Source organism: Haliaeetus albicilla, chromosome 6 (assembly GCF_947461875.1).
Source record: "Haliaeetus albicilla chromosome 6, bHalAlb1.1, whole genome shotgun sequence".
Taxonomy (NCBI): Eukaryota; Metazoa; Chordata; class Aves; order Accipitriformes; family Accipitridae; genus Haliaeetus; species Haliaeetus albicilla.
The window spans coordinates 4,953,486-4,967,663 of NC_091488.1; the positions used below are offsets into that span (position 1 = coordinate 4,953,486).

At 36.9% G+C, this 14,178-nt stretch overlaps 1 protein-coding gene across 1 annotated transcript in view; it reads left to right on the forward strand.

The window, feature by feature from the left end:
- Window positions 1-14,178, forward strand: part of IL1RAPL1 (interleukin 1 receptor accessory protein like 1) — a 728,553-nt gene that overhangs the window by 386,047 nt on the left and 328,328 nt on the right. The window contains exon 3 of the mRNA XM_069784874.1: window positions 8,068-8,347. Coding sequence (XP_069640975.1) covers window positions 8,068-8,347 — 280 coding nt within the window. The remainder of the gene's footprint in view (window positions 1-8,067; window positions 8,348-14,178) is intronic.

The window sequence follows — 14,178 nt, forward strand, 5'->3', positions numbered from 1 at the left end:
AAGAAATTTCCACTAGGTAAGACACTGCAACAAGGTGTTTGCACTCTCCTATGCACATGTCTTAATTTGATTAATTTTAATCCTCTTGTGTTATGAACTAACCTGCTGAATTTTCTCATATTTACTCCAAGTGGAGAGTCTTCACATATTTAGTTATCACAGTTCAGCTGATATTCAGCAACTTGTTTGTGATATTCAGCAGTTATGTTCTTTGTAGGAAAAAGATCTAAAGGTATAAAGTGCAGCTGCTACTCAAGTGCTACTGAAATTCCAACATGAAGAAGTCCTTGATCGTCCTCGTAATCTCCAAAATGAAGCTACTGGAAAACAGAATGTATTTTCAGAAGCAGTTTCAACAATAAGAGATTATGGAAGGGATTAAATAATTTGCCATCTGCTATAAAACATGATACACCAGTATGGCCCAGAGATTCTCTTTTCTTGGAAATCTTTCTAAAAGACATCCTTACGTGTGCTTGTTCAATTTTTAGAAATTAGTGTAACCAATTCCCATGGTAGTTTCTTTTCAGGTTGGGTTACTCTTTGTTTTAGTCGTTTGCAGTTCCAGAGACTAGCTGAGCATCGGTCTGCTTGTGGGAGGTGGTGAGTGCCTTTGCATCGCTTGGGTGGTTTTTTTCTCTTTCCTTCCCTTCTTAAACTATCTTTATCTTGACCAATGAATTTTCTCACTTGCGCCCTTCCTATTCTCTCCCCTGTCCTGTTGCGGGGGGGGCTTAGTGACTGAGAAGCTGTGTGGGTGCTTGGCTGGGGTCACCCCACCAGAACCTGGTAGGTCAGTATGGGCTAGGCTACCTTTAAAGGTGTGTTTACTAAGCCTCCTATTTTATATGGCATGGTGAACCAGAAAAGAAGGGTTTGGAAGAAGCGAGAGGGAGCGAATGAGCATCGGGGAAGAATTCTTGTTTTAGAGTAGGAACTTAAGAAGTTCAACATGCATTTGTTCTTCCTTTGGTTGCTCTGTCTTACGTAGTATATTTATTCTGGTTTTTTTTCTTAAAAATAACTTTCATGGTTTAACTTTTACTACAACATAATAGTGATAATTAAAGGATTAGTGTTAATTCAGGCAAAAATACTATTTAATTTGGCTTGGTTTAGGGAAAAGAGAGAATGACATAAAAACTTCCCCCCAGATAGACATAAAGGTATTTTCACGCTTATTCTGCCTCTAAGTAGTCCAATATCTAGGCACATGTACTCTGTTTCATGTTAGTGCAGTATTCTGAAGCCAAGAAATACAGCATTTTTATTTTTTAATTTATGGTGAACCATAGCTTTCTTTTTCCATTACTCCTCTTCCTGTGGGCTAGTGCATTTGCCAAGATTCCTCAACTACAAAATCTGCCACTTTTAAAGCTTCTCTCAGGTGGGGCTGGGACAATTGCAATTTTTAGGAGCTAACTTCTTTAGCAGATGATGGTATCCAAAATAATTTTTCTGTCTCCCTCAAATGTCCTTCAACTTCTTTTTCCCTTACTGGCACCCCCTGATACCAGCCACTACACACTTCTAGACTGGGAATGAAATATGTACGTTTTTAGCCTACAACATAATTTTTGTAAGAGTTTTCAGGAGAATGAAAAATGGCATTTCAAAACGAAAATGCTATCTCAAACAGAAGTGCAGCATAGTAATGTGCAAAGCTGTAATAGCAGTCTTAGTGCAAAAGGAAATTTAATCGTGTATAAAACATACTTGACGTGGTCATTTGAAAACATTAGTAGTAATGGCAAATCCATATTTTTTCATGTTTCCGATTTTATACTGATACTTTTTTGAAAGTACAAAATCTAAGTGGTCTAAGAATAGAACTGACCATGTTCTCTTTCTCATCTCCATAGTGTGTTGCATTTCTAAGCTCTGCTTCTTCATTCCTGTCAGAGTTCATTTTTACAGCAAATAAAAGGATACACAAACCAAAAATAGATGCTAGAGTACCATGTTTTATGTTGCATAGAGTTATTTGGCTCAGGCACTGTAATAATTGTGCTATAAAGTATAAAATCTTGATTTTTTTTTCTTTTTCTAATGCTAGCTAGTCTAAGCGACAAGCAAAAAGAAACAACCAGGGTGAAAAGAGATAATCCAGAACAGACTGTGATTTTGATGGTAAAATATTGTTGTGAAAATTGTCGTAAAGAAAGTAACCTCGACTCTTAGGCATCACCTTATAAACTTTTTTGAAAAGTTGTTTTATGAACAGCTGGTTAAGGGAAGCCTGTTTTCTTGACAGATTATGCCCCATACTTCTCCACCCAGCCCAAAAATCTTGGCTGCGCTGCTACAATATCCTTTGTTCGCTTTCTCTACCCATCATATTTACTCTCCCTATATACTACTTTCTTATTTCTGCATCCGCCATGCCCTCCTTGACAAGTTCCCAGCTTTAGGAACAAGACCTGGTGCTGTCTCCCTTACTTATACATTTTTCACAGCTTATGAGATCAGTTCTTTGTCAGATTTGGTTGCAAATATGTAATGTGTTCAAAAATCCTGAAGTGGCTGACAAATAAACAGAATGCACAGTCACATTGCATAAACCTCTCTGTAGGAAATGACATTAAGAACAGAACTACAAACAGATAAGCAGGAAAAAATCAACCTGTTAATTTTTATTTTATTAAATATTATTAAGTGCAATACATTTAGGAGAATTTGCTGTTACTGTTATAAATGTTTTAGGAGAACTGTTTTCACCTATCAGACCTAAATTTCTTAGATGTCTGGAATTCAGATTTCCACAAAAGTTTTGGAAACTTTTAACACCTCTACTAAGTCTGAAGCCTACAAATTGAATTGAAGCTTTTGAAAGAAGCCAGGCTGTAGCAGGGGACCCAGGAGTTATTAGCTGTATTTTTTTCTCCTTTTTAGCACTGAATTTTGCCTTGAAAATGATACATATGATCCTGAAAAATGAAGGGGAAGACCTTTTCAGTAATGTTAAATATTCTGTGTGCTGGATCCTATCAGCAGGTACAGCCTGCAAGAAGCTTGTTTATCCAGCAGAATGATCTCATTATTAGGACAGTGATGTAGTGTGGTTTATTTCATACCCTGAAATCACTCAAGGAAATAACCGAGTGAATGATATTCATCCTGGACCCTGTATTGTGCTATTATGTGTAGCAATAACTGGCAGAATATTAAAATAGAGATCAGGGACTACAACCGTTCATTTGAAGGCAGTTCTGAAATTTCAAAGCTGTTGAATTATTCAAGTACTTTCCAATTTATAAAATAAAATAAAGATGATTGACTGCCTGATGACGTGATGATAGAAATAAAAACATTGAAAAGTCTTGAGTGTATTTTTTTTCCCACAGTTGTTTTGAACCAGCGTAAAAGTAGGTGTTGATTGTGTGTCGGTAGCAGCCATAACTAAGAAGGGAAATGTTAGATATTTTCTTTGGTCAATGCCCTACTTATACACAAAGAAAAGAAAGAAAATCCAGTCAAAATAGAAATGGACCACAGTTAGAATACAAAACTGAACAGAAATCCCCCAAGCTATTTAATATTAACAAGTCTGAATGAACATTAAGCCTTTGCTCTTTTCTATCCCTATTTATGAAGGGAGTAACACAAGTGTTTAACATGCAAATATGTAACATTTTTAAGCTGCCAATGTCAAGAGAAAAATCTAAAGATTTCTGTGAATGTAAAGGGCATCATGAATACAATTAGGTTTTGGGTCTCTGAAAATGTATCTTTACATGCTTCCAGGAATTTGGAAATCAGGATTTTAATTAGGTTTCTGATACATCCAAGTTCTCCTAGACTGAAGAATGCACGTGTGCTCTACTCGCCACAGAGTAGTGCAGAGTGCACATAGGACGTGTCAGTCACTGTGCATGCATGCTATCATCTGTCTGAGTGTTCACAGTAATCTCATTTTTAAGGACATGACAGTCTATTTTTCTTTCCATTATTTGGTTTTAAGCCTTTGTTTATACTCCTCAGTTACAGGGGAATAGGAGCATTTTAAGCACAGATAGACAGTTATCTCCTGAAATATCACTGTTATCACAAAATATCACAGAAGGGTGTCTGTGTCTTATGATGAGAATGATGAACTTCTATTACATCTGTCAAAATTGCATTAGCACCTTCTCATAGATGAAGGCACATTGGCTGAGCAGTAGTGTGAGGTATTTTCTGGAAGATTTTTGAGGTATTAAAGCTTCCGGCTGTAATAAGGTTAATACAGTTCTAAGTGACTCGAATGTCAGTGTTGGCAGAGTTTAACTGGTGTAGTGTTTCTGTAAGCAGGAAGAGAAACATTCATGTTCACTTCATTGAAAGACCACACTGAGAAGAGGATATGATTTCTTAAGGTTATCACTGAATGTAACCGTGATAAATCACAGAATTACAGTACGGTTAAGGTTGGAAGGGACCTGTGGAGGTCACCTGGTCCAAACCCCTGCTCAAGCAGGGCCACCACGAAAGGGTTGTCCAGCACCCTGTCCAGCTGCTTTTGAATATGTCCCAGGGTGGAGACTCCACAACCTCCCTAGGAAACCTGTGCCAACTCCCAGTCGCCCTTAGAGTAAAAAAAGTGGTTCCTAATGTTCAGAAAGAGCCTCCTGAGTTTCAGTTTGTGTCCACTGCCTCTTTTCCAGCCACCGGACACCCGTGGAAAGAGCCTGGCTCCATCCTCTTTGCACCCTCCCTTCACATACGTATATACGTTGATGAGATCCCCCTGCGCCTTCTCTTCTCCAGGCTGAACAGTCCCAGCTCTCAGCCTGTGCTCAGAGGAGAGATGCTCCAGTCTCTTAATCATCTCTGTGCGTCTTCGCTGGACTCTCCCCAGTCTGTCCATGTCTCTCTCGTACTGGGGAGCCCAGAACTGGACACAGAACTCCAGGTGTGGCCTCACCAGTGCTGAGCAGAGGGGAAGGATCACCTCCCTCGACCTGCTGGCATTACTTTGACTACTGCAGCTCAGCATACCTTTTTTTCTGCAAAGGCACATCGCTGGTTCATGTTCAACTTGGTGTCTGCCAGAACTACAGGTCCTTTTCTGCTAAGCTGCTTTCCAGCTGGGTGTCCCCCAGCACATCGTGGTGCCTGGGGTCGTTCCTCCCCAGGTGCAGGGCTTTGTACTTCTCCTTGTTGGATGTCATGAGGTTCTTGTGAGGCCATTTCTCCACCCTGATGAGGTCCCTTTGGATGGCAGCACGACCCTCTGGTGTATCAGCCTCTCCTTTCAGTTTTGTATCATCAGCAAACTTACTGAAGGTACTCTGCCTCATCAACCAGACCATTACTGAAGAAGTTAAACAGGACTGGGCCCAGTGTTCACGCCTGGAGTGCACCACTAGATAAAACATAAAATACAAATCCATAATATTTTGAGCATGCCAGTATTTGTATTTGCTTGAGTTGATATTCTCTTAAGCTATCTGGTGGGACATATTGATGTGGTTAGTGCCAACAAATGATCAAGTAGTTCAGTAAATAGTTACCTTAAAATGTAATGTTGGTTGTACTTTGTGATATGAAGCCTTAATGTGAAACTTGAGATGATTCTAGGCATTTAGGAGTGTTCGATTTGTATTCTCTTTCCATAGAAATGTCATCCAATTTATGTATTTGGAATAACTATTTCACAGAGCATTAATGTAAATACAATGCCTACACATTCAATCTATTGTTAACATTCTCCTTAAGACTCAGGAACTGAACTTTGATAATGTTAATTTTCAAAAGTTTGATAAAGTTCTCTCTGGTTTAGCATATGAGTATAGAATACTTGCTAACATGCTTGCCTAAGCCTACTAAACTAGACTGCAGGTGATCCTTAGCACTTTTTTATGAGGGATAGCATGCAGAAATAAAGTCAAGGATATCTGCTTTGCATAGTTAATCATTCAATACGAAGGCTTGAAATAGAGTTGGTGTTATTATATGATATGTTCTCATGGATTCATCAAGCTCAAGGAACTGGGAACCATTAGAACTGAGTATCCTGAGAGAGAAAACATGACCAGCAGACTAATAATAGAAACCAAAGTACACTAACTTAATTAGGCAGTGAAAGGCAAGATTACAATTTGATAATAAAGTATGATGAAGAAGCTATTACCTGGTAACTTACATAATGGAATTAACACTGCTTAGAGGTGCCTGTTAATTCATTTTTGGCATGGGGATTTAGAAGCAGAGAGAAATGGAATCAGATCAGAGAGAGAATGCTCTTTCAGAAAGGTAAAAAATGAAATTATCAAAGATGTAAATTAATTCTGATATAAATGGAAGTTAGTTTCTTAATGCCTATGGGGAAGCTAATAGTGTAGCCTTGTCACCATTCACTTCAATTTCTGCAAGAGTATATCTATGTCATATTAGGGTCTTGTAAAGGTTGCTAATTTTTAGGGACTGTTGAATAGGAAAATTGGAACAGGGACATATTATTGTCCCTTTCTGGTCTTAAAAGTAAAGGCAGGAGGAGACAATCCAAAGATATATGAAATATTTCTCTATGTGAATTCTGTTCACAATGCAAATTGATTCTAATGTTTTTATTTTATTCGGTTTTTTGTCCCATCTTTCAATGTTGTATCAACTTAGGTTATTACTTATTACAGTAATACTGTTATTACGGTGATGTTTGGAGATGTTTGTGTCTTTCTTATTTTGCTATGTATAGTAGGTACTGTGGTATTATCCAAATTTAAATTGCAAAAAGCACTAACTGGCATCCTATTCTCCCAAATAAGAGATGAAAACATTGTCTATGTTTAAAGTACGAATACTGCTTTATCTCGCACAGTAGCTTGAATTCTCCATTAAAGTCAGTATTCAACCAGCTCTAGGGTGAGAGGCATTTGGTGTGACTTTAGCTTTGCAAAAGTCGATTTTCTAAGCTAGCTAGCTGTCTAAGCTCTTTTAAAGTTAATAAAAAGAAGTGGAAAATTCAAAGACCAAATATTTATATGAGTCATAGATATTCATTTTAAGATGGAAAAAAATTGGCCTTTGGATGTACTGGTTGCTTTCTACTGACTGGATCAGGGACCTGATTAACTAGCTGAGGCTGGACACCAAATTTTTAAGTGAATGAACCTAACGGTGAATTTCCATGGTGGAAATTCCTTAAGAAAAAAACCCATAAGCTTTTGTTAAGCAAGCCATTGTAGAAGGTATCAGTTCTCCTCTTGTTGTTTTGGTATTCTTAACAAAATAATGGGGAAGAGGAAGGGAGGTCGGGTGGGGGTTTTGTGTTTCGGGTTTGGTTTTGTTGCTGGGGTTAAGAAAGTAAAAAAAATCTAGTGTTGTTTTCTGATGAACAGTTATTGTGGGACAGTATTGGTAGTGGCTGGCATTATTCAACAGGTGAAGAATATGAAAATTATTCTAGAATTATTGCTAAACACAATAGGGGAAAATAAAAAAATAATAATTTAAATTAATTTGTAATGTACTCCTAGAAAGTCAGGAATTTCAAGTAAGATCTGCTTAAGTCGCTCTTGAATAATCCATTAAAAATACTGACAGTAATTTTCCTGGCAGTATCGTTTTGCACATTTGCTCTTCTTGTTAGGACAGTTTCTTCTCCAAACGTAACCCAAAGTTTCACACTTTTTGGTTCAGGCCACAGTTCCTTGTCCTAATGTCTTCTGACACTGAGTAATACCTTCTTTGGTTTACATGGTTACCCTGGAGGTATTTGATTGATGCAGTTCATAGATTATGACACTCTGTGTACCACATGGCCTCTCTGTTGCACTGATTTCACTCCAGTATTTTATAACTGGTCATGCTGGAGTTCCACAAAAGAAAAAAGAGCAATTTTGCTGAGTTATCTCAGAAATCATCAACATTTAACACAAAAATCTCATAATAACTCTCTTCTGCACAGACAAGTGCAGACATTAACGGTGTGAAAATGCAGTTAATTTTTCAGGGATCAAAAGAGTACTGCTAGTCACTCAATGGAGCTTTTCTCAAATGCAATGCTTTCCCACAATAAAGGTTGCTGTGTGAATAGTGCTCTCGGAAGCCTTTGGTAATCTTTTGTCATTTTCTCCTCTCTTTTAGCTGATGGATGCACTGACTGGTCTGTGGATTACAAGAAATATCAAGTTCTAGTGGGAGAACCTGTTCGTATAAAATGTGCACTCTTTTATGGATATATTAGAGCTAATTACTCCCTGGCCCAAAGTGCTGGACTTAGTTTGATGTGGTACAAAAGCTCTGGACCCGGAGATTTTGAGGAACCTATAGCTTTTGATGGAACTAGAATGAGCAAGGAAGAAGACTCCATTTGGTTCCGACCGACAGTGGTACAAGACAGCGGGCTTTATGCATGTGTTATAAGGTACTATATTTTAATATACTGCATTTTAGTTAACCAGATATGAAACGAGGCTCTTAAGAGTGAGACTGTTGTGCCAAAGAGAAATGTTTTCTGTGTGTGTTCCTTTTACTTCTCCTCCTGGTATTCCCTTCCTTTAAGTGTTTCACGCTTAAGTAGAAATTACTATTGAGTGTCTTGAACATTTAAAATAGTTTTTTGTGTAAATTTAAGTCATTTATAGCAAAATCTGAAATTTATAAGAGGGGTGGGAATGGGTGCATAAGTCATGTGTTCCTCCTTCTGATTCAGGTTTAACTCCTACAATCACCATCCTAGCGTAAAAAGTTTCTTATTCACATTCAGATTTAATTTTATATGGATTTTATTAGATGGTTTCATTTAATTCATTTTTTTCTGTAAAAAAATTGCTATTTGCTATAAAGTAGTTGCATCAAGGAAAATGGAAGGTGAAATTTCAGCATTTTTACAGACATACATCCTCTAGAAACACATCTGGCCTAACCTGATAATAGAGGCTGAGTGCCAGATATCTTCCAAAGGTATTTAACCTTCCGATGCACCAAGCTTCATCACCATAAATTGGACTAGATTCTGCTTCCTGCTTTCTGGAACAGGTGTTCAGCTTCTTTTTGCATCTTTAAAATGGTTTGCACTGAGATGTTGTTTCCAGCCCTTTGCAGTCAAAAAGATCATCAAGGCACTTTCATGTTGTCTCACAGCCTTATACTAGATTTTCAATAGACGCGAAATGATGCAAATTAGAATTTGTACATAGAAAGTACGGAGAAGAGTTGCTACCAATTGTTCAAAGGTTTGAAAAAGTTGGGTTTTGCAGTTAGTTGAACAGATGAAGCAGTGTTCCTCTCTGTATGCGTATCTATAGAAATGGTCTTGCTGCTCAAACACAATAGAAAGAGTCAAAAAGAAAGAGTAAGGCTGAGTGGCTGGAAAAGGAACGCACGATGAAGCTATTCCAATGATGCAAAGAAAATAAGGAAATTGGTTTATCAGCACCTGGAGATGTTTAGTGTCTACCTTTTTTTTTTTTTTTTTTCCTTTTTGATGGGGAGAGGGAGGAGGCAAGGAATGCTGTCTGGGTTGTGTGTGGTGAAGGAGGTTTTTACCAGATGATGTGTTTTTAAAAACATTTATTCTTTGAGCTCTTTACATAACCTGTGAGACATTTTGTAGCACTTTCAGCGTGGTTCTGATGACGATGATGGTTTTCTTTAAAAGAAAACCACAAGAAACTACACATTAAGCTACTTAAGGAGAGTATTTATTTATGTTTAGATTAATATTTTTTCAGCTAAGTGTGTAACAGTAGCCAGGAAAATGGCAACAGTTTTGTCAATTATTCCATAGTGCTATTTAAAATGCCATAATGAATCCCCTCTATTTAGATAAAGAAAACCTTAAATAGCTGATATTGGACTTTTCAGCAAGTATAAGTTAATGCTGAATTTAGCTAATCAGACATACTTTAAAATGTCTTTATCATGTCAACCTTTATTCATGCTTTTTCTAAATGGATTTTAATCTGGAGGTGGGTAAGGGCATGTTCTAATCTGCTTTGAGCTACATACTGCTTTCATAGCACATGCTTAATTTCCATTTGTCAGTGCTTGTATGTGTAGATTGATGATAGATTTAAAAAAAATACAGTACTAATTAGTTTGTGATTTTGAATACTCTTATGAACAGGTACAAAGCCTTTCAAGGACACCCACTAGAATAAGCAAGTATCTGTTAAAGGGTTGGTACTAAGGAGTCTGCACTTGTTCTTCTATCAGTGTTTCAGGTTTAGATTTGTTGGATGGAACCTTTCAACAGTATCCTCAAGACTCTTATTGGTAGAAGTCACAATCCTCACTGCAGTATCAGAGAAATATATTTTTTTGTTTTGTGCATACAGTCAAAGGTTACTTTCAAATAGTTTTGAATGCCCATTTGGAATCAAGTTTAAAACTTAATACTTTATGTTCCTGAGATAAGCATGTATTTGATATTTTAATCTGAAGTATTTAAAATTCATTACTCAGCAATATAATGGTTCCCTTTTTCCCCTCGTTCCTTCAGATTCTTATGTTATAAAGTGATTACCTGACAAAGAAAAATATAAGAGGCTGAACTGATGCCATCTGGCAAAATTATGTACTCTCTCTGTACTTCCAAAGTTATTGCTACAGAAATATCTAGAAAAACCTCTCACGTAAAATAGCTGTCTACTGCTCTTTACTGCTCTTCAGTCTCATCACTGAAATCAGAATACTCGGCCCCACTGTCACTTTAAGCTTGGCTACTGGTAGATTATACCAGAGAATCTGGAGAAAGATTAGTGAACAAGAACTGTAATTTCTTTCAAGGAACAAAGTGAAGCTTGCAGGGATGGGATTTAGGAAATTTTTCTTACAGACTTGAAGTTTTTGTTTATTTTAATGACAAGGGCTTTAAACGCCTTCAGAATGATGTTATAAGCTATTTTAGTTTTGAAGACACAACTGAGAAGCTCAGTTAAGAAGCTTAAAATTACCTAGTAGCCAACTTCTGTTGAGTGCGACGCTTGCAGTAACTTGAGTAGGAGAGCAGGGAGAAGAGATGGACCTGCGAGGTAACGAGGGCAGGCAGTAAAGGGTAAATGAGCAAAAGCAGAACTGTGCTTTGAATAAATGGCTCTGCCTAGTTTTATTTCAAACTTTCTCGAAGGGGTGGAACAGTCCAGTACTTACTATTTTCTCTGCTCGGAAGCTCCTTTCTGCACAGTTCTGCGCCTTTGCTACCTATGCCAACAGTAAGGAAGAGAAATATATCTATTACACGGGATATGTAGAGAACAACATGCTGGAGCAGACTGTAGTGGACCAAACTAATTTCTACAGTGACTACGTTACAGTAGAAACACGGAGTTTTATTAGGTAGAAAAGTTCACGTTTTCAGTGAAATTAACCTAGGGATAGTAGTGAAGGCTGGCTCTTTTTCCTTCAGAAGCAAAGAAACGACCTTCATCCTTGTCTGGTAGTGTTCACAATATTCTCACCTTTAATTTCTTATCCCTGCTTTTCTTCCTACGGGAAGCTGGCTCCCATAAAGGAATTGAGAAAATCAAGTCTGAGCCTTATTTTCAAGGCACTGCTGCACAGCTGTAGCTGGAGAAGAGGAGATAGGCAGCTAGAAATACCTTTCAGCTTACTACGGTCAACACAGGGACTATGAGCTGATTGGTAGAAAATCTATGGGCTTATACTCTGCTTTTAAGGAAGAAAATAATATGTAATTTGTTTCAGGTACAGCACTGTACCATTCTGCTGCAATTTCTGTATGCTGCAATTTTGAGGAAGCAGAAGATACACATTATTAAGTCTTTCAGTAGATGTCACGTCACCTGGTTGCTTCTTGTTTATCATATATGGGCAGTAAATATAACTAGATAAGCTGCACAAAGAGTTTATATATATATATATTCAACTTAAGCTCCCAGAAATAATGTATATATATATACACCTGGGATAACAGTAAGTACTAAGTAGTTTCTGACAAAGTTTCTGCCCCCTTCAATGTTACAAAAAAAGCTGAAATATTGTTCCTGTTAAACTGACATTTCCTTCATGTTTTTGTCTTTTCCTTCCCTGCCTGGAAACTTCTATTACAGTATCTCCAGTAATGGCCCAACCTAACATCAGCCCAGGTCAGTGGAGCCTGAGAGGAAGGCTGGGCTGGGATTTATGGTAAAGTGCCACAATGGGTTGTATTGCAAAAGACAAAATAGGGTTTTATGATATTCAGCCAGAGTTTTGCATCGGTATATCAGTTAAATAGTGTTTCAAAATCATCTTTATTACTGCATACAGTGTAAGTAGCAATTCAGACATCTTTCTGAATCTGAATACGCTCACACTAACAAATGACCTTGTTGTTTTTAAACTCGTGTTTTAAAGTCAGGTTGCTTTTACATCTGTAACTAGAAATTCCCACTTTAGAGCTAGAGATAATATATTTTCCCTTGTAGAAATCAGTTTGGACTTAAAACATGTAACATCTTACTTTGTCCTCCATTTGTCCTTAATAATGATGGTGGTAGTAGCCCCTTTACTTTTCTGTAGTTGAGTCTTTGTGCAGACTTCTGTGTTTGGTTGTTTACAAACATGAATTGCTTTGATAAGCTGAAATATTTAGTGGAGAAAAATACATACAAGCAACCAAGTCTTGTTCAGAAACATGAGAGTGGCTATAAAGTAAGCACAAGATCCAGACAAAACCAGGTAACAATAGGAGTTTAAATAATGCATTATAAATTACATTACAGATCAAAAGCCTTCTCCAACTTCAACACACTTAAAATAAATTCATTAGGTACTTAACAGCCATGAAAATACTGCCTATAGTTCGTTCAATCATATTCAGCTTTGCAGTTTCAAATTCAGATCTGACTGTCAGGTTCAAACTGGGAATAACAGCAACTATGGAGATGGTTCAGATCTCTTTGCAGCCCCAGTCAATAACAAACCTGAGCATCTGCTTGGGAATCTTTAACTGTTTCTATTAGTCACATGCAGTCTAGCACTTGAGACAAAGAGGTAAAGCATTTAGAGTTTTCTGGATTCACTTCGGAAAGAAAGAAAGAAGAAAGAGAGAGAGAGAAAGAGAGGAAGGAAGGATGGAAGGAATCAGATTTTTGTCCAGTCTTGTATTTAGCTTCATTACCCCTGCTATGGCCTTGCACATCTGAAGGTAGAGGCTTCAAACATACCTGTTTCTAACTCATTTTTTAAAGTGGGCTTCAATCTTTGCTGTTCAGCTGTATTTTAAATATCCCTGCTCAACTTCACAGCAGTTGTGGTTTTTGGTTTTATGTTTACACATGGATATACACATGCATCCACACCTACAGACATTATGTTGCTGCATCACATAACTTACCTGCCATATAGTTCAGTTAGTGTATCATTTTTTAGGACAGAAATAAAATAGAATGCCTTTAGAGAGATTTTAAATAAAAGAACATTAATTTTCTCTGTAAAATTTTCAACCAAAACTGCTTCAAATTTCCTTTGAAAAGCATCACAGTGTAGAAGAATATACAATACTTTTTTTTTTCTTCTTAGGCATGATTGGAAACCTGAGATTGCTGTGAATTTACGAAAAATATTCCTTTATCTTCATGATGTGAAAATTCATTTTAATTTTAGATAGCATAAATTTCGTTTGTTAGGTAGGATGTGTTCCTGTGCTGATCATCTTTAAATACAAAAATATTGATTTTCTGTAGTTTAATAGATCTGGTTTTGATAGATTGTGTCAATTATAGCTTAACCAATGTAACTATTTAACTGTTTGTTTATGTATAGCTACTTAAAATAATTGCAGTTATATGAATGATGCATTATTATCAGCACGTAGTTATTTTGGGAAATACATAGAGATAATAAATATGAAGTTTAAATTAAGAATAGATGCAATTTATTTTTAGAGAAAATTCCCTCAGTCCTCTGTTTGTTTGTTTATAAACAATGGAGCCTAACCATCCCCTGCAGTAACTTGTTGAATTACCAGTGTTCTTTCAGATATTATGAAGTCTTGTTCTATTCATTTTAAGAAGATTATCTATTTCTATATGTATCATTCTGTTGGTTCCTAAAACCCATACATTGCATGTAGTTATAGTATGTATGCACAGAATTGTTTAATGCATTATCAGAAATCCTGAATACGGAATGTATAAGGAAACCGTTGCTTTAGTGAAGGAAATGGTGAGCAAAAAAGAAATACAATTAATTTTTCATAAACCTTGTGCAAGCACCATTTTTTCATCCTCTTGAATAATGTAAAACATA